Below are 19,086 nucleotides of genomic sequence, written 5' to 3' on the forward strand. Positions count from 1 at the left end.
TAGGGTTCAAATCTAAACTAAGTTGGACTCATCCGAAGGATGAGCTTATAATCAAGCATATGTTATCCTCCTCAAGCTTGTAAAAAATAAAGAGGTACTTGCCAGAAATGGTGGGGGAAAAGAGAGAAAAATGAGCCTATTTGTTATCCTTTGTCTCAGAAAAACCTTACCACCACTCTTGAACATGACACTTTTCATTCACCTGGGTTGGGAAATCCTTTGCCTAATAGTTGATCAAACCACATTAAGAATCTTCAGCCGGTTTCTGGGTATTAACTTTGGGTCAATTGTCACCAAGCCATATGTTGTGTCGTTATGTGTTCAAGAGGTCACTGCAAATAAACCATTCATCTACAAAATACCTGTCATCCATCTTGACCATCCCTGAGTCAGTCCTTACAACTACATTTCTTCAACTTGATCTATGATTTCGTGTTGTGGGCTTGCCTGCAACGGGTCGCTTTCTATCGACATCAGCACATTATCTAGAAAGATGACCTAGAAATCGTCAGTACCTTGAAATCTGCATGCATCAATGGCAGGTTTCTCGCCTTTGACGACAGTTTACATCATTGACTTTCGATCGAAGGATTCCGTGACATGTTCGACATCAACACATTCATTCACATCTCATGGATTGTAATGGGTACTTTGAGAACCATTGACATCACTGGTGGTCTCTCTCACACCTGTTAACAATTTACATCATTGACTGGTAATCAAGTGGTTTCTACCATGTTCGACATCAACTCATTTATTCGCATGGACAGAATCGTACTATGTCGGGAAGTAGAAATGAAGACCCTGGATCTAGTTTCCACCATCCAGGCTGCGAGGAGTTTTGTATTCATTATATAGTAGACTAATCATAAACAGATGGTTGCGTCCATACTGTGTCTACATGAGTCTATGATTATGATGTACTGCGAAATCATTCCTGTATCAGAGCAGTAGTTAGTTTGTTAGTTAAAGTTTTCGATCTGAGTATGGGAATGCCTACCTCAGCGATGATATGATCTCATATATGTATTTTGTGTTGAATATTTGCAGGTTCCGACTGGGCTCTCCACAAGATAATCCTTGAAATGATAAAGTGCTTCACCCTTCCTAGATGATATGAAACCCTAATCTACTACAGGCTTCGCACTTTAGGGGGCAATCTGTTACACTAAAATTTGTCACCATGACTATTTGCAGTTAGTATGGCTCCATCAATTGTCATACTGTCCTCCTTGGCAAGTCTTATACCTCTGCTCCTCACGTCAAACTCCAAGAAAGAGAGAAAGTCCTTAAAAAACAATATAACTCTGGTTACGCAGTTTCTCTTACCCTTACCTGCGTGTACGCACCTCAAGTTCATAATACCTGCGTACTTGTACGCTCTGTCTGTAAAGGGGTGGGTGCGTACTCCTGTAAAGGTCAAAAGGCGCAAGTTTTACTTCAAAAAAGTTACTTGTGGTCGAATCTAGAGTATTCTAGAAGATGGTTTGACGTGGATTGAGTGCCTCCAGATGGTTCATGCATCCCAAAGAAAGAGGAACTTATCCCATCAAGAGGGGAGCTATCCCATTGAAAGAGGGGCTTATCCCATTGATGGTGGACCTGATTAACTTCCTCCAAAGCATTATAAATACAGGCATTGGGCCAGAGGGAGGGGAGGTTGAAACCTGAACATTCTTAAGGGTAGATGCTGCTGAAATTAGGACTCCCTTATAGAGCTTGAGAGGAGAGATTCCAATCCTTTCTTAGCTTCATTTGGAAGTGGGTGAGCTGATCAAAGTAAAGGAGAACTCTTGCTGGACCCTGGGAGGGACCTGCACAACACCAAGGCACTGGTTGTAAGGTTTCTTTTGTTTCCAATTAATACAATTAAGTTCATTTTTCTCAACAAGTTGTTATATATAATTTATTTCATAAACTCCTTGGTCTTTATGATGAATATGTTTTATTATATGAGTTATTCAGGTGCTATGTAATCGTTTGCTTGTTAGTGAATGCAGGCTTCAAGGAGAAGGAGGAGCTCATCTGGATTGAAGAGGCTTGGCTGCTACAAACAGCGTTGGACTAAAGGTATGCTTTAAACACCTGGTTGCTTTTATTTTAAATACATATTTAGGGAAAGATAGTGCTTGATTGTCTTGTTTGTCACTAGAAAGCCTTAGCTTCTAGGGAGGTCGGTTTTGTCCGCAAAATTGACTCTTTCCGCATGACAATGGCATCAAAGGGATCTCAACCAAAACATCCTGGGCGATAATGAGTATCCCTCCATCATGGAAAAAAGGGGATCTCAATCAAAACATACATAACAATCCATGATGAATACATCTCACATGAAATAGACACAAATATTCCACATCATATATCAAGCAGAAATCGAAACAACATAGTACATATCACAAAAAATGATCAAAGAAGTACATGACAACAACACTTCATATACCTCAACTTTGATGCTAACTGAAGAATAAAATACTCAACTGCTGGATCTGATTGCACCATCGAAATCGTGGCATCGAATGGCATAGAATCGACTGTCCCCACTCTAAAATCTGACACTGTCACTCCAATCTGGAAAATGGCTGAAAAATAGAACGCTCAGCTACAAAAATAGACTACACCACTTAATTTTTGTCGTCGAGAGATGTAAAATAGACTATACATTTATCGAATTCTGACACCGACAAAATCTGGACCTATAGGAATCTTTTAGATTCCCCCGTGATTCTCCAAAGATTCCTTCCTCTGGGTGGAGTGGAGATCTGCAACTCAAATAAAAAAACTAATCTCGCCATTGAGATCCTTGCGAAATTCTAAGAAGAATGAGTATAAAGTTGGCTTCATTCTAGATTTGGGAAATTTTAGCCTCCAAGGAATCTAGAAGATTCCTTTAAGATTCTTGAAGATTCTCCTCTGCTAAGAATTTGAAAATCCGCTGCTCAAAAGGGGAATCCAACCTCGCCATTGCGCTCCTTGCGAAAATCTGAGAAAAATTACTATAAAATTGATTACATTATGATAATTGCAAAATTTTACCTCCCAAGGAATCTTTTAGCATCTTAAGATTCTCTGCAATAATGGTCTTGAAAAGCGTGTTGACATAGTTCCGCCTCAGCACTGAAAATCAAAGGTCTACTGCATGGAACTCTGTTTATGATAGATTTTTCGGCGAAAATCACATGAGAAACCATTTGTCGACGCGTTTCGAACCAACCAGTGTGGTTCATCGTCAGGACAAGTTGAAGAACAGATCCAGCTTAGCCTGTTTAAATAGCTAGAGCAGAGACACCAATGGTTACCTGGGCAAAAGGTTGACTTAAGGAGCAAGGTCAAATTTAGTTATATTAGGTAAAAAATAAATAAATATCTAAATATATAAATGATAAATTATAATATAATAATAAAAATAAATAAAAATATATAAATTTATATATAAAAATATAAATTTAGTTATATTAGGTGTAAGATCAATACATAAATATATAAATATATAAATGAAGAATTATAAAATAATAATAAATTATTTATTTATTAATAAATATATAAATGAAGAATAATAAACTATTTATTTATTTATTAAATAAATAAATAAATGAAAAATATAATAGCAAAAATAAATTATTTATTTAATTTATATAAATGAAAAATAAAAATAAATGGTATCATTAGTAAGGTAAATACATTCATATATAAATTTAGTTATATTAGGTGTAAGATAAATAAACAATTGAAGAATTATAAAACTAATAATAAATTATTTATTTATTAAAAAATATAAATATAAATGAAGAATTAAAAATAATAATAAATTATTTATTTATTTATTAAATAAATGAATAAATATATAAATAAATGAAAAATGAAAAAATATAAATTAATAAATATAATAGTAAATAAATTATTTATTTAATTTTTATAAATGAAAAAATAGAAATGGTATCATTAGTAAGGTAAAATTAAAGGGAAGAAGTTATGCACCGGGTTAATTAGTTAGAATTAAATAATCCAATAAATAAATAGGAAGAGGAAATAAGGATTAGAAAATAAAATAAATTAATTATAGTTAGTTATAGGTATTAAAAACTAAAAGGAAAGTGGAAAAATAAAATACATAAAATTAAAATTAGTTAAAATATTAAAAGTAATAATGGACCTTTCCTTATACTAACCAAATAAAAGGGTTGGAAAAATAAAATACATAAAATTAAAATTAGGTAAAATATTAAAAGTAATAATGGACCTTTCCTTATACTAACCAAATAAAAAAAATAAAATACATAAAATTAAAATTAGTTAAAATATTAAAAGTAATAATGGACCTTTCCTTATACTAACCAAATAAAAGGGTTAATCCATTGTTTTTAGTGTTAATCCATTGTTTTTATTAGTCCTTAAGAATCGCTCTGGACGACAATGGTAGAGTTTTTTGGAAAGAGCCTTTCTACAGAGAATCTTCGTTTTGTTATTGATACCTTTCATCTAACTGATATAAAACCTGACTTGGTTGGATTTTGATAGTGTATATGTGCAATATACACTATCAGAGGCGACAAGTATATATATATATATATATTTAACCCTTTTATTTGGTTAGTATATATATATATATATATAGTTAACCCTTTTATTTGGTCTCAATGGACGTTAACAACCATCATCATCATCATAAGGAAAGGTCCATTATTACTTTTAATATTTTAACTAATTTTAATTTTATGTATTTTATTTTTCCACTTTCCTTTTAGTTTTTAATACCTATAACTAACTATAATTAATTTATTTTATTTTCTAATCCTTATTTCCTCTTCCTATTTATTTATTGGATTATTTAATTCTAACTAATTAACCCGGTGCGTAACTTCCTCCCTTTAATTTTACCTTACTAATGATACCATTTCTATTTTTTCATTTATAAAAATTAAATAAATAATTTATTTACTATTATATTTTTTCATTTTTCATTTATTTATATATTTATTCATTTATTTAATAAATAAATAAATAATTTATTATTATTTTAATTCTTCATTTATATTTTTATTTTTTAATAAATAAATAATTTATTATTAGTTTTATAATTCTTCAATTGTTTATTTATCTTACACCTAATATAACTAAATTTATATATGAATGTATTTAACTTACTAAGTATACCATTTATTTTTATTTTTCATTTATATAAATTAAATAAATAATTTATTTTTGCTATTATATTTATTAATTTATATTTTTTCATTTATTTATTTATTTAATAAATAAATAAATAAATAGTTTATTATTCTTCATTTATATATTTATTAATAAATAAATAATTTATTATTATTTTATAATTCTTCATTTATATACCTAATATAACTAAATTTATATTTTTATATATAAATTTATTTATTTTTATTATTATATTATAATTTATCATTTATATATTTAGATATTTATTTATTTTTTACCTAATATAACTAAATTTGACTTTGCTCCTTAAGTCAACCTTTTGCCCAGGTAACCGTTGGTGTCTCTGCTCTAGCTATTTAAACAGGTTAAGCTGGATCTGTTCTTCAACTTGTCCTGACGATGAACCACACTGGTTGGTTCGAAACGCGTCGACAAATGGTTTCTCATGTGATTTTCACCGAAAAATCTATCATAAACTTGTTATGGATCACAGAAGCCTCAACTCTACAATGGAACTCTGTTCTCGGCACCTCCGTTCCGTTTCGTTCATGTCTCTGTTCTATTTTGTTCTTGTCTCTGTTCCGTTCCCGGTCCTCCTCCATGGGTCAAATTGATGGATAAGTTTATATACTAAAATGTTGGCGGAGTAAACAACAAAGGTCATTTGGCGAGTTGGTTAGGGAAGTCGGTTTGAGGTAGGGAATTCGGGGGTTCAAATCCCACCCCCGCCAAAAATACACGCGGTTTGGTACACTGTTTGTTGTGTTAACACTGTGATGTATGGTTAAGTTTGAACCGTTATATGTTAAGTATGGGTGGTGCACATTAAATGGTTGGTGTTTTGTGTGGAGGCACCCAGGAGGCGGGCCGGGCGGGTTCAAGCCCCACCGCCTTCGGTTCTTGACACATGGCAGTTGAGTGGGGGGGGGGGGGGCGGGCAGCCGATATATATAACTTAATATATGTTTAGGTATGGTGGTTGGGGCTGGCGGGGGTCACGACCTGTCAGCCCATTTTTTTAATTAAAATTTGTTTTTACACTATGATTTGGGAGGGGGGGTGGCGGGGGTCATGGCCTGCCACCTCATCACATTTATTTTTTAAACAAATTATCATTTTTAATTTTAATGAAAATAAGGGTCATTGGGCAAATTAACCATCCAACAAATTTGCCTGCTTTCAGGAGGTGTCGGTCAAGTTGTAGGACACTTAAATCTGGCCCACTGCCCAACTTTGACTGGTTCTATCTCCTCCATATGAGCTTGGATTTGAGTTTCGTTCACACTATTTGAATCAGGGTGACTAGAACTTGGTTCTGGTGCTGGTTTGAGAGCAACCTGACCACTTTGAATTTTAACCATTTCTGAGCCCCCTTGGGTTTTTGCATGTGTCTGGAGACACCTGAACCAATCCTCCCCACTAAGGATCTTTTGGTCCTCAAAAATCATGAAAAACAATCTACAACTTCTTTATACATTGTATGCACCACAAGTGTGTGATAAGTCACCCTTCCGTCTCCTTCACCTTTGTCCTTCGGAGCGATAAGCGATGAGCTGACACCTGCATCCCCTGCAAACCTGTAGTACAATTATGAAAATTACATGCTTAATTTACATGACCAACTAATAACCCAAGCATCCCATACTTGCCATGAGTTTATAACACATACTCGGTGGTCAAGTTTACATCAAAATGGAAACAATACCCCAACTATCAAAACAAGGCCAAAATATCATTGTCGCTTAAACAAGTGATGGAAAACACATCATCACTTTTACAATGTAAACTGCAACAAATGATTTACAAAATGAGGCCATTATAAGCTACCCAATCTAGAAAAACCATTTCTTACTCAACAAAGTGAACCACGATGAATGTGGCGGTTTTGCTTGTTGAACATTTTCACTGATTGGTTTCTGCACAGGCGCTGCTCTGGATGGAGCCTCCAACATGTGGTTCTTTGATGGCCACCTCTGTCGCAATGACTACAATAATGCGTCTTCCTCCATATTTTCTTAACCTGCTTATTTCTCTATTGTGGAGAAGGCCTTTCACGCCTCATCCTCTTTCGTGCTGCCATTCTCTTCCAACACTCAACAAATACATGGTTATGTAAACCACAAAAAGTACATGTTTTTTGATGCCATGATTTATATCCATCATTAACAACATGATTGTAATCGAAATGAACATTTGAATATTGAGACTTGTTATACCTTTCCTTGTTGCCTCTAGTGTAATTATGGCGATGAGAACTTGGCTCAACTCTTTCCCTACAATGGGCACTGCCATGGGATGATGGTGATGGGTTCCCATCATTCTCTTTCCTCGGTGCTTTCAACAATATCGTGGAAGCATCTGACACCTTTGAGCTCTCTCCTTTGGTGTATCCCAGTCTTGCAAATCGAGGTCTCTGCACAACCTCCAATGGTTGAGTAATGCCTTGGCCATTAGCGCCAAGTCCTCCTCCTTTGTACCCCATCTTGGTAAGGAGTCCCATGTTTGTCCCTGTAATTCGTATCTCCACATTTCCATAAAAAATTATACTATGTGAAGATGGAACTAAAGGGAAATCAACATCTTTTGCCTCCACTGTCGAGTTGGAAAGAACTGATGAGGGCTTCTCATCATTTGTGGGTGGTTCGCTGGTTGTCTTGGTGCATTCCCCAACTTCCTTCCTGACATACCGAGGTCCTGCCTGATGGGGTAATTCCTCTACTTTGATGGGGTTGACAAGGCCTTGGCCATTAACGCCCAAGTATTTTCCTTCATACCCCATTCTCTTCAGTAGTTTGGAGCCAATTCTTGTGGTATGATTTTCAAAAACAACGAAATCATCATCAGGACACACATGAAGTCGGAGAATTACTTTTTACCTCACATGGGTCATGCTGCATATTTTCCAAGGCCTCATCCTTAGCTTGCAGTTGTTGTAGCAACCTTTATTTCTCCTCTTTCTCTTCTCGTAGAAGCATCTTCAATTCAACATTATCTTCTTGAAGAATATAGCTGTTGTGCTTCAGTTCTTCCAGGGCCTCTTCCATGGCTCGCAACTGAAGCTGCAATCGTTGCTTTTCCTCTGTCTCTTCTTGTAGAGCTTCATACATTATGTCCATATTTTTGGACACTCTGAGCATGGTATCGTACATCTCTTTGTCATCCTCCATCGATGCACGTCCCATTGTTCACGCTCGCAATTCACATCCACGAGAAGACCGCTCTGATACCAAACTTGATCCGAGTTGTCTCAACTCCTAGATTTAACCAAGATCGTTTGCTTCCTTGATGTAGTTAGAATTGCATTTTATAAGAGAATAAATGAACATATATGCATGCTTAAGCAAATGGAAACATAATGATGATCGACAAATCATAAACATGAGATGTTGATAATGGAGTTCATCCAGTGTGGACTACGTCTCCGGGCCCGGTGTCAAGATGGTGTTGGCCGCTTCATTCAGTTCTGGAAATGGTGAAGATGTACATGGACTATGTTTTCTGTCATACAAGCACATGTTCCCTCTACATGAGTGGAAAAGTCTCTCCATGAGACGTTTCACTACAAGAAATATCACTCACAATAGACCTCCTGGCAACATGACATAATCTTACACATGGTGACATGAGTATCTCGCCATCATGGCATCAAAGGGATCTCAATCAAAACACCCATGGTGACAATGAGTATCCCGCCATCATGGCAAAAAGGGGATCTCAATCAAAACATACATAGTAATCCATGATGAATACATCTCATATGAAATAGACACAAAGACTCTGCATCATACATCAAGTAGGAATCAAAACAACATAATACATCTCACAAAAAATAATCAAAGAAGTACATGACAAAAACACTTCATAGACCTCAACTTTGATGCTCACTGAAGAATAGAATACTCAGTTTCTAGATCTGAATGCACCATCGAAATCATGGCATCGAATGGCATAGAATCAACTATCCCCATTCTGAAATCTTACACTGTCACTCCAATCTGGAAAATCGATGAAAAATAGAAGGCTCAGCTGCAAAAGCGGATTGCACCACTGAATTTGTGTCATTGAGAGGTGTAAAATAGACTATCCATTTGTCGAATTCTGACATCGGCAAAATCTGGGCCTGTAGGAATATTTTAGATTCCCCCGTGATTCTCCAAAGACTCCCTCGTGTGGGTGGATTGGAGATTTGCAACTCAAATCAGAAAATTGATCTCTCCATTGATATCCTTGCGAAATTCCAAGAAGAATGAGTATAAAGTTGGCTGCATTCTGGATCTGGGAAATTTCAGCCTCCAAGGAATCTGCAAGATTCCCTCAAGATTCTCAAAGATTCTCCTCTGTTGGGAATCTGCAAATCTACTACTCAAAAGGCGAATTGAACCTCGCCATTGCGTTCCTTGCAAGAACTATCTCAAAAAGTGTGTTGGCATAGTTCCGCCTCAGCACTGCAAATCAAAGGTCCACTGCACAGAACTCCGTTCTCGACACCTCCATTCCATTTCGTTCATGTCTCCGTTTTGTTCCCCGTCCTCCTCCATGGTCAAATTAATGGGTGTGTTTATATACTAAAATGTTGGTGGAGTAATCAACAAAGGCTGTTTGGCTGGTTGGTTAGGGCGGTTGGTTTGAGGCAGGGAGATCGGGGGATCAAATCTCGCCCCCACCAAAGATACATGTTGTTTTTTTGGCGTGTTTTGGTACACCGTTTGTTGTGTTAACACTAAGCGGTATGGTTAAGTTTGAACTGTTATATGTTAAGTTTGGGTGGCACACATTAAACGATTGGTGTTTTGTGTAGGTGCCTGGGAGGCGGGCCGGCCCAGTTAGCTAGACAGGTTCAAGCCCTTCCGCCTCCTGTTCTTGACACATGGCAGTTAAGTGGGGGAGGGGGCAGGTCTACTGGCAGGCGGCCCACCCAATATATATACAACGTAATATATGTTTAGCAATGGCAGTTGGGGCCAATAGGGGTCACGACTTGCCAACGCATTTTTTTTAATTAAAATTTGTTTTAACACTATGGTTTGGGGGGGGGGGGGTAGGTCTACCGGTGGGCGGCCCACCCGATATATATACAACGTAATATATGTTTAGCAATGGCAGTTGGGGCCAATAGGGGTCACGGCTTGCCAGCGCATTTTTTTTGATTAAAATTTGTTTTAACACTATGGTTTGGGTTTAGGGGGGGTGGTGGGGATCATGACTCGCCACCTCATCACAATTTATTTATTATTTTTTTTAAACAAATGATCATTTTTAATTTTAACGAAAATAAGGGTCATTGGGCAAATTAACCATCCAACAAATTCGCCCGCTTTTGGGAGCTAGGTTTCATGACCCAGTGTTGGTCAAATTGTAGGACACTTAAACCTGGCCCACTGCCCAAATTTGACTGGCTCTGTCTCCTCCATACGAGCTCGGATTTGAGTGTCGTTTGCACTGTTGGAATCAAGGTGACGAGCACTTTCAATTTTGACCATTTATGAGCCCCCTTGGGTTTTTGCATGTGTCTAGAGCCACCTGGATCATGGGATTTTCTTCTTAATTAGCCTCCAATTTTGCTTCATGTTAAGAAACTAATAATACTTCCTATTTAGAGCTAGTAACAACCCAAAGTATGGATTCAAATTTAATGCCGAATTTTACTTCCAGTTTAGAGCCACATTTTGCTTCCATTTTAACAACTCGTGATGTTTCCTTTTATTAATTTCATATATATATATATATATATATTCTTCAATTAAATCAGTTAAGTATATAATGCATCTTAAGTAACTTATATGATTATAGAATAAGTCATATTTCATTTGAAATATTTCATAGCATACGATTTATAAAGAATTTTTAGGGATATGGACATCCATACAAACTAACAACATTTTTGTAAACTATAACCGATATTTTTATATTATTAATGAACAAAATTGCTAATTACGACCAACTACACATAATGCAGGCCCAGATTCACATTGTAGGGATTTCTAGAGCAGAGCTCTTTCAAGTTTCTTAAAGTTACGAACCACACCACAACATTGGAATAAAATAACAAGATATATATATATATATATATATATATATATATATATATCTATATATATATATCTATTTTAACTATAACCGATATTTTTTTATTATTACTAAACAAAATGATTGGCCTCTGACCAACTACACATAATGCAGGCCAAGATTACATGTCCAAATGATATAAGTCAAAATAATACATGTTAAAGTGATACAACTCAATATGGTACTGCAGGTGAAAATGATACGTATGATAAAAAACATGAAAAAGAGGCATCATAATAATTTATCAACAATGGTACATGATGGAGTCTCTATGATCAATGTCACTGGCTACTACCAAAAAATTGCTCATCATCATCATCATATCTATCATGATTGTCACCCATATCATCATCGTCATTGTCTACCTCGATATCCTCTCTATCTACCTCGTCATCATCACCTCCAATGTTTGAACCATACCTGACATAATTTGGATCGATCTTAGGATCAACTGGATCTTTTGAAAGACCCATGTTCTACAAAAAAAAACATTCAAAATGAAAAGTTATTATTTATTTCATGCAATATTTAATATTTTTGTTATATTTCTAATATTACAACATATGAAACATAACCATAATCATATTACATCATATCAAAGTGCACATATATACCATAACACAATTTCAATTAAGTTACAACTATGATGTCATTCCAATGATGTAAAACATGCAACAATGTATCGACTAATCTAATTAGCAAATTAGAAATAGTGAGTACCAAAAAAATTAAAATACTAGTAGATTTCTCAAGAACTAGAACCTACCATAACCCAAGTAAGAGTCAATGAAAATGGGTGTTACCCCTTAAGTATATAAATAAAGACTTATGTACATAGGTTATGTAACAACCTTAGGAAAAATTCATGTAAAAATATATAAGACCATGGTGATGGGACACATTCCAAGCTTAATGTTGGGCAGGACATCCTAGTGGATGTTCATTTCGATTATATTGGCAAAGGCAATCGAAAATGCTTTGGAAAGGTATGAGGCATTATTCGGTATTTTATTTATGAAAATAATGGAAATTAGGGGAAAAGGAAGGTGAAAGGTCACATGTTGCATGTGAGAAGGAAAATGAAGGAAAATAATGGAAATTGAATAAAATAGAGGTCTCATTGATAAAAAGGCTTACGAGGATCAGTGGACATGCTTGGTTAATGTAAGCTTGGTCAGTTCAGTTTTGGAGCTCTTTCATTATTCTCACTCTCTCTCTCTCTCTCACTCTTGGACACTTAGAGTTTCTTGGAGCACTCTTGGAGAGCATGGCATGCTTGGAGTTTTGGACAGAGAAGGCAAAGGAAGAGTAGGAAAGTGTAAGAGGACATTGGGATCGGCAACTACAACAAGTTTGCTTGCAGGTACCGAGTTGCATGTATGTTTTCCTCACTAGTTTTGGCATGTATGGCACATGCATGTGGTTTCTTAGTTATGATATGTCATTGGCATGGATGATTGCCTAGATTGACAGTGGATTTGCCTAGCCTTGCCATTTCCTGGATAGCCATGGAGATTGTGGGTTTATTTCCTTGTTTTGTTTTGGTTGGTTCTCATGTTTCCCTAGCTTGGGTTGAGTTATTAGTTCTTGGAAGTCCTGGTTGGAAAAACTCTCTAGAAGCCTTGTAACATCTTGGGTTGAGTTACTGGTCCTGGAAGCCTTGGTTGGACAAACGCTCTAGAAGCGCTTGGTGGGTTGAGTTATTAGTACTGAAAGCCTTGGTTGGACAAACACTCTAGAAGCCCGATGGTAGCTGTGGGTTGAGTTACTAGTCCTGGAAGCATTGGTTGGAACAAACACTCTGGAAGCCCTGGAAGGCTTGGATAGAGACCAATCTGATGATGGTTTTGAGATTTCTGACCGTGAGGTGGAATCACTGTTTGATGGGTTGCGGTGGATGGCCTCGGGAAGCCCTGGATGGTTTTGGACTGATGTGTTCTATGAGATCCCACATTCATGCTTGGAATATGGCACGAGGGTGAATGGCTGAAGGAAGATTTGTCTCAACCATTCTATGGTTGGGTGGAACATGGAAGTCCCGTCTCGTGTTTGGCCTTTGCATGATTAATATTATGTTATTTATCCTCATACTTATATGAGTAATATACTGGTTTATATGTGGATTTTATGGCTATTGTAACCTTGGTAATTATGTTTTTATTATGTTGGTTATGAATATGTATTATGACAGTGGCTATGTATGGCTCCCATCATGTTTTTACTTGTATATGAATGAACAATGTATCTATGGCCTAATGGGTGAAACTGTAGCTAAGTGACAAGGAAACAATGCCTTATAGCGATCTCAGATAAGTATGGGACCCCCATGCTCATATATGTTATTTACACTTGTAGATTACATATTCGTGATATGTTTGACGAAATGCCTATCATGGCTAGTAGGGGTCTAGTTAAGGTATTATTCAAGTAAATGCATTAGTGATGTTGTTTCAATGTTATTTTACTATTCTTAAGGTGTCATCCAATTTTGGGCAGTGACCTGGGCTTTGGGCCTGAAAATGTGGCTATATCCCAGGATGCTGGCATAGAACTGAGCAAAAGAGTCCCTGGACACTGGCTTGCAGGCCTGTTAGAGCGTCCAGAGGTCAAGTGGTTCAAAATGTCAGTGGGACCCAAAGGCTAGTTGGCAAAAAGGTTGGGTTGGTTCCTGAGGGTCCTAATGTTGATGTTGAATGTCTGTATGGTGTGTTTCTATCAATTCCACTTCCTTAACATGTCTCAAGACGTCGAATCATATCATTGTGGCCTCTCGTCAAATGTTTACCCCAGTTGATCTATTGCTTGGGTAGATGTGGGAGGAGGGTGTTACAGAGTGGTATCAGAGCGTGATTCACCCCTCAGACTGGATGGGTGGAGTGTTGGTAATGCATTCATGTCGGTTGCATATGTGTTCCTTATGCTTGTAATCCTTGTGCTTGTTGCATTTGCATGGTGTTTATCATGGTTGTTGTGATGTCGCCATGTGAAGGTTGATGGTGTTGTTGTGGGATGTTTCATCATGAGTGTATGGTTGTACATGCATTTGTTATGCATGTCGGTGTCCATATGTTATTATGCATGCATTGTCATGGTTATAGTTATGCATGTATAGTATGTCAAACATGCATTGTGAGGTCATTGTATGCATTTTAGGTCATCATGATGATATTGGTATGTTATGATGCTAATGTGTTGGTTGAGATAGAGTAGGAGATGCATACCATCAAAGTGAAGTTGCAACATTACACCTCGAGGCAAGAGCATGTCGTCATACAAGTTTGTACGTTGGGCATGCAAGTATGTAGGCTAAGGATTGTTATATGCATTATGGTTATGTGTATGCCTTTCATTTTATTGATGTTATGGTTACATACATGGTAGATGCTAGTTGATTAGTGTAGTCATATGTACATCTGTTGGATAGTCATCAATGATAGTAACCTATGGTTGCATGTATTGCTATTGTTGTTTTATGTTAGATAACTTGACGATTAGGTTATATTTTTTTGATGGGTATGTTATAAGTGAACTTGTTGATGTTACATGATAGTTATCTTGATGATTATGTTATATGTTGTTGATGAGTATGCTATATTTTAAATTGTTGTTGTTACATGTTAGTTAACTTGATGATTAGGGTTATTGCATTTAAGATCTTGATGTTATATGTATTTCGTTAACCTGGATTGGTTTATGAAGATGGTTAGGGTTATGACATTCAAGTATGAGTCGACTTATTTGTGACATTGTGTTGTACTAATCTAGATTGACTTTGCATAAGTGATTTCTATGCATGAATGAAAAGGCTTATGAGCTTATGATGTGAACATGTTAGCTAGTTACTAATATGGATATCATGATCTTATTTTTGCTTGAGTTGATGTGTTGTAAATTTATATCGTGCTAACTAGATTGATTGTGCAGACAAGATAACCTCCCCTGAGATACATTAAGGTATGAGTTTGCTTATGTTATATATTTGGTGTTTGAGTGTTCGGTGTCTATTATGTCATCTAGTTGATTTATTTAACATGGTATGTTTGCAAGTTGGTTGAATGTTTGATGAATTGCATAATATGACTATGTGTATGTAAGATTGCATGAAGAAATGATCTTGTTTTAAGATGGTTTTACTCCCACATATGTGTTGAGATAGTTGATATGTACTTGAGTGTAATAGGTGATAGTTGTAGTATTATGTCTAATGACTAAGAGTTGACTATGAATTATGACATGATTTCTAGTCTTAGTAAAGGTTGATTTCAAATTGATAGATATGATTGTCTTGATATTTGGAACATGTGGTTGACATGTGTAAATAGTTGTAGGAAACATGCTTGGTATTAGTGTGACAAGGTAACAATTGATGTGTTTATATAACTAACAACTGGGTGATGTGATGGTACATAGTAAGCCTCAATTGCAACAAGGTAAAAAGGTAAAAGAAAGGAATTGGGCAAGAATTCCTTTGGTGATGTTTGGGAACCCTAATTCCAAACGAATGATTGCTTTGCATACATGAACTCTTCTTAACCTTGATTTTGTCTGACATTATGTGGATATGTGTTATAGTCATGAACATGTATTTGAGAGGTATATTAGCTAGTCTCTAGTTATAGGTGAATCTGTCAAGGGAATTGGAGTCCCTTGAGAGATGACATGAATATGTTCAGTTGCAGTGCAACGTGCTTGGCACAACAAGGTAAGGTAACTGACATATTTTTATGTTTAATTATGCGTCGACAATTATGTGTTGATGATAGTATGATGGAAGGGATTGCGTGGAAAAGAGGTTGCCATGAAATCTTAAAGAAGGCTTAGGTTGAGATTTCCCTTGGAAGCACTGGGAACCATGGGGATTGAGTCATGATGTCTGTTAGTCTTGTGATTTTGGCATTTTGTGATTTGTTGCATTTTATTGTGACCTGTCTATGTCTGGTGCATAACTATGCCACTTTATTTGTGATGTCATGTTGCTATTGGTTTTCATGGTTTTTGCTTGTTTGCTTTCTTGGCCTTGCCTTTTATGTTTTGAGAGTCTTGGGAATTGGTTGGGAAAGAGGAAAGTTAATGGAGCTCAGGGAGAGCTGAATGAAACCTAGTAGGTAATGTAAGACCCAAATGAAGCTTGATGCTTGAGTAAGTGAAGTTGAAGGTAAGAGTATGACAACCAGTTGGACTAGTTGGGTCCACTGGTGTAAATGAACGATGGTAGGACAATAATTGGAAAGGTAATCAGGAAAGGTAAATTGAATGGATGTGATGCATCCAATTCCTTGGCTATGTTGGGAGCAATTGTTCTTAATGTTGTGCATGGATAAAGGGATTTCTCTTAATCTTGACCTTACACCATTTGGTAATTATGTTGTGATCATGATTATGTTGATGTCTATATATGTATACATGTATGTATGTATATATTTGATGTATGAGAGGGTCATTATGGATCATGATTGTTTTATGCTAATGTTTATATGTACATATGTATGCATGTATGTATGTCGTTGTCTGACTAGATCATTATTGTTTTATGTTGATGTTTATATATATATATATGTGTGTGTATGTATGCATATTGTTGTCTGACAAGATCATGATTGTTTTATGCTAATGTTTATATATATGTATCTATGTCACTGTCCGACAGGGTTGTCAGGGATCATTATTGTGGAGTAATGATTGCTTATGCAGATGAATGGCATGACAAGGTTCCTGGTCTTATGGGAATCAAGTGGGATGAGTAGTCATGCCGAATATATGAGGTCAGTATTGCGTGGATATCAATTGATGTTGTATGATTGTATTATGCCTATGTTTATTTTATGACAGACAACGCTGAAGGATACATTAGCGGAGTGAAAACGATGTGCTTTGTGACATGATAGGATAAGCATGGATGGCAGAGAGAGACTGGAGCAAGTTTTCTTGGTAGAGACAATGTGGTTTTGGAAGTGTGGTACTACTCTTCTGCATATGTTGTATATGTTGTACATGTTGCATCTGTGATGTTGTGCGCATGCAGTGTTGTGCACATATAGTGTGTGTACATGTTGTTCATGCAATGTTATGTACAAGGCGATACATATAGTTTTGTGTGAATGTTGTACATGTAGTTCTGGGTATAGATGGTGCTATGTACATGTTGGATATGTGTTGTTTTGTACATATTGTATTATGTACATGATGGATATGCGGTGTTGTGTGCATATGGTGTTGTGCGCATGTTGGATATGCAGCGTTGTGTACATAGGGTGCTATGTAAATGTTGTATATGTAGTGCTATGTACATATGGTGTTGTGTGCATGTTGTACATATGGTGATATGTACATGTTGTCACCTTTTGAAAAGAAATTTCCAGTTGTACAAAGAGGGAAAAAGAACATAGATGTTTGGAGATAGCCCCTAGGCCATATAAGAACTCAAAGCTAAATCGGACACCATCCAATGGATAGTGCTCGGAATTAGCTTTCCAATGGTATATGGAACTCCCCAAATGGAATCCAGAATCAAAAGTTAGATCACATTGAAAGTTACCCTTGAAAACCAGAAATCAAAAGAAAATGTTTAAGTTTAGTTCTGGATCTCGCAAATCAGAGTTTTCTAAAGTAGAAGCATGGGAGCGCATCAAGAATCAAAAACCAACGATCGTCAATATCGTCTTATCGATGATCGGAGGTCCAAGGCATATCAGCTTATCGACGATCGGGGGTCTGAGGCGCATCGACTTATCGGAGATCAGAGGTTCTAGCGACATAGCATGTTGGTGACTACAACAGTGCAAGATCGGTGCATCGGAATCGGTGATAAAACAAATGGCACCCTTCCAAAACTTCAATTGCAATTAAAATTGCCGAGATTTAAGCTGATAGTACAAATGACTCGGAAAGGTTCGAAAACATTTAACAAAGGAAATCAACACAAGACCAGGGGCAGGCAGGTCTTTTTCTCTCTCCTCGTGGAGGCCACGTGGTAGAATATGATTGGATCCGGCAAAGACATGGTGGCACTAATGTCAGCATAACATGGTAATACGGAGGACACGTGGCATGTAGATATGGCATTTTCAAGGGTCCAAAGAGGGCATATATAGGTGACATGTGTCACCACTCAGGAAGTGCCACATGGCATTGATGATGCCATCAATTGGTAATTGACAATCGGGGGTAGCAGCGCATTGTGCATCATGAGGAATTCGTTGATTGCAAACCTATGATAAGGGGGCTAGTCGATGGTCACAGGAAGAACGAAGAACTAAGAGCTGAGCAGGACAAGCGATCGCGCATATCGACGATCGCAAGTGTCAAAGGGAACAAAAGAAGGCGATATTATGAAATTGCCGATTGCGATATCCCGGGTGGGCCCAATCGGTGTTCGACAGTCGTAAGCAATAGAGGGCGCAAACTCTCCCTCATCCTTTTTCAAGTGGTCCAGGCCGCATCACACATCGAAGATCACAATGTTGGGGAGGAGGCACTGAAGGCGAGCATTAGAAACCCCCGATATGCGGGATTCTATGTAACAAAGGAAAAAGACTCCTAGAGGGGAGTCCAAAGGCCCTAGTGCCCGAGGACTAAGTGCTTGGTCATAGCCCCCGGTCACATGAAGCCAAAGGGGCTAAATTGGATCTGTCTTGTAAGGACTTTTAATGGGAAATCCTGATGCGATAACTCTGCGACGAGGTAATGCAGGACTTTAAAGGCATGGTGGGTTGGCAGCTGAGGAATTTAAGAGAGGAGATGGAGCATTCAAAAATTGGCATGGGCTGACCCTGTAAGGCCCCTTGTGACATGAAACCAAGGTCGACACTGACAGAGTAAATGAAGACATGGAAGCTCGGGAGGACTTGATGATCC

At 37.0% G+C, this 19,086-nt stretch overlaps 1 protein-coding gene across 1 annotated transcript in view; it reads left to right on the forward strand.

Moving 5' to 3' along the window:
- Positions 1-10,112, forward strand: part of LOC149197450 (enoyl-CoA delta isomerase 1, peroxisomal-like) — a 46,004-nt gene extending 35,892 nt beyond the window's left edge. Inside the window, exon 3 of the mRNA XM_089408695.1 lies at positions 9,965-10,112. Within this exon, the coding sequence (XP_089264821.1) occupies positions 9,965-10,112 (148 nt within the window). The remainder of the gene's footprint in view (positions 1-9,964) is intronic.
- Positions 10,113-19,086: the final 8,974 nt, after the last annotated feature.

Source organism: Pinus tabuliformis, chromosome 2_2 (genome assembly GCF_031772625.1).
Source record: "Pinus tabuliformis cultivar Carrire ecotype Pingquan chromosome 2_2, CPIR1, whole genome shotgun sequence".
NCBI classification, from domain to species: Eukaryota; Viridiplantae; Streptophyta; class Pinopsida; order Pinales; family Pinaceae; genus Pinus; species Pinus tabuliformis.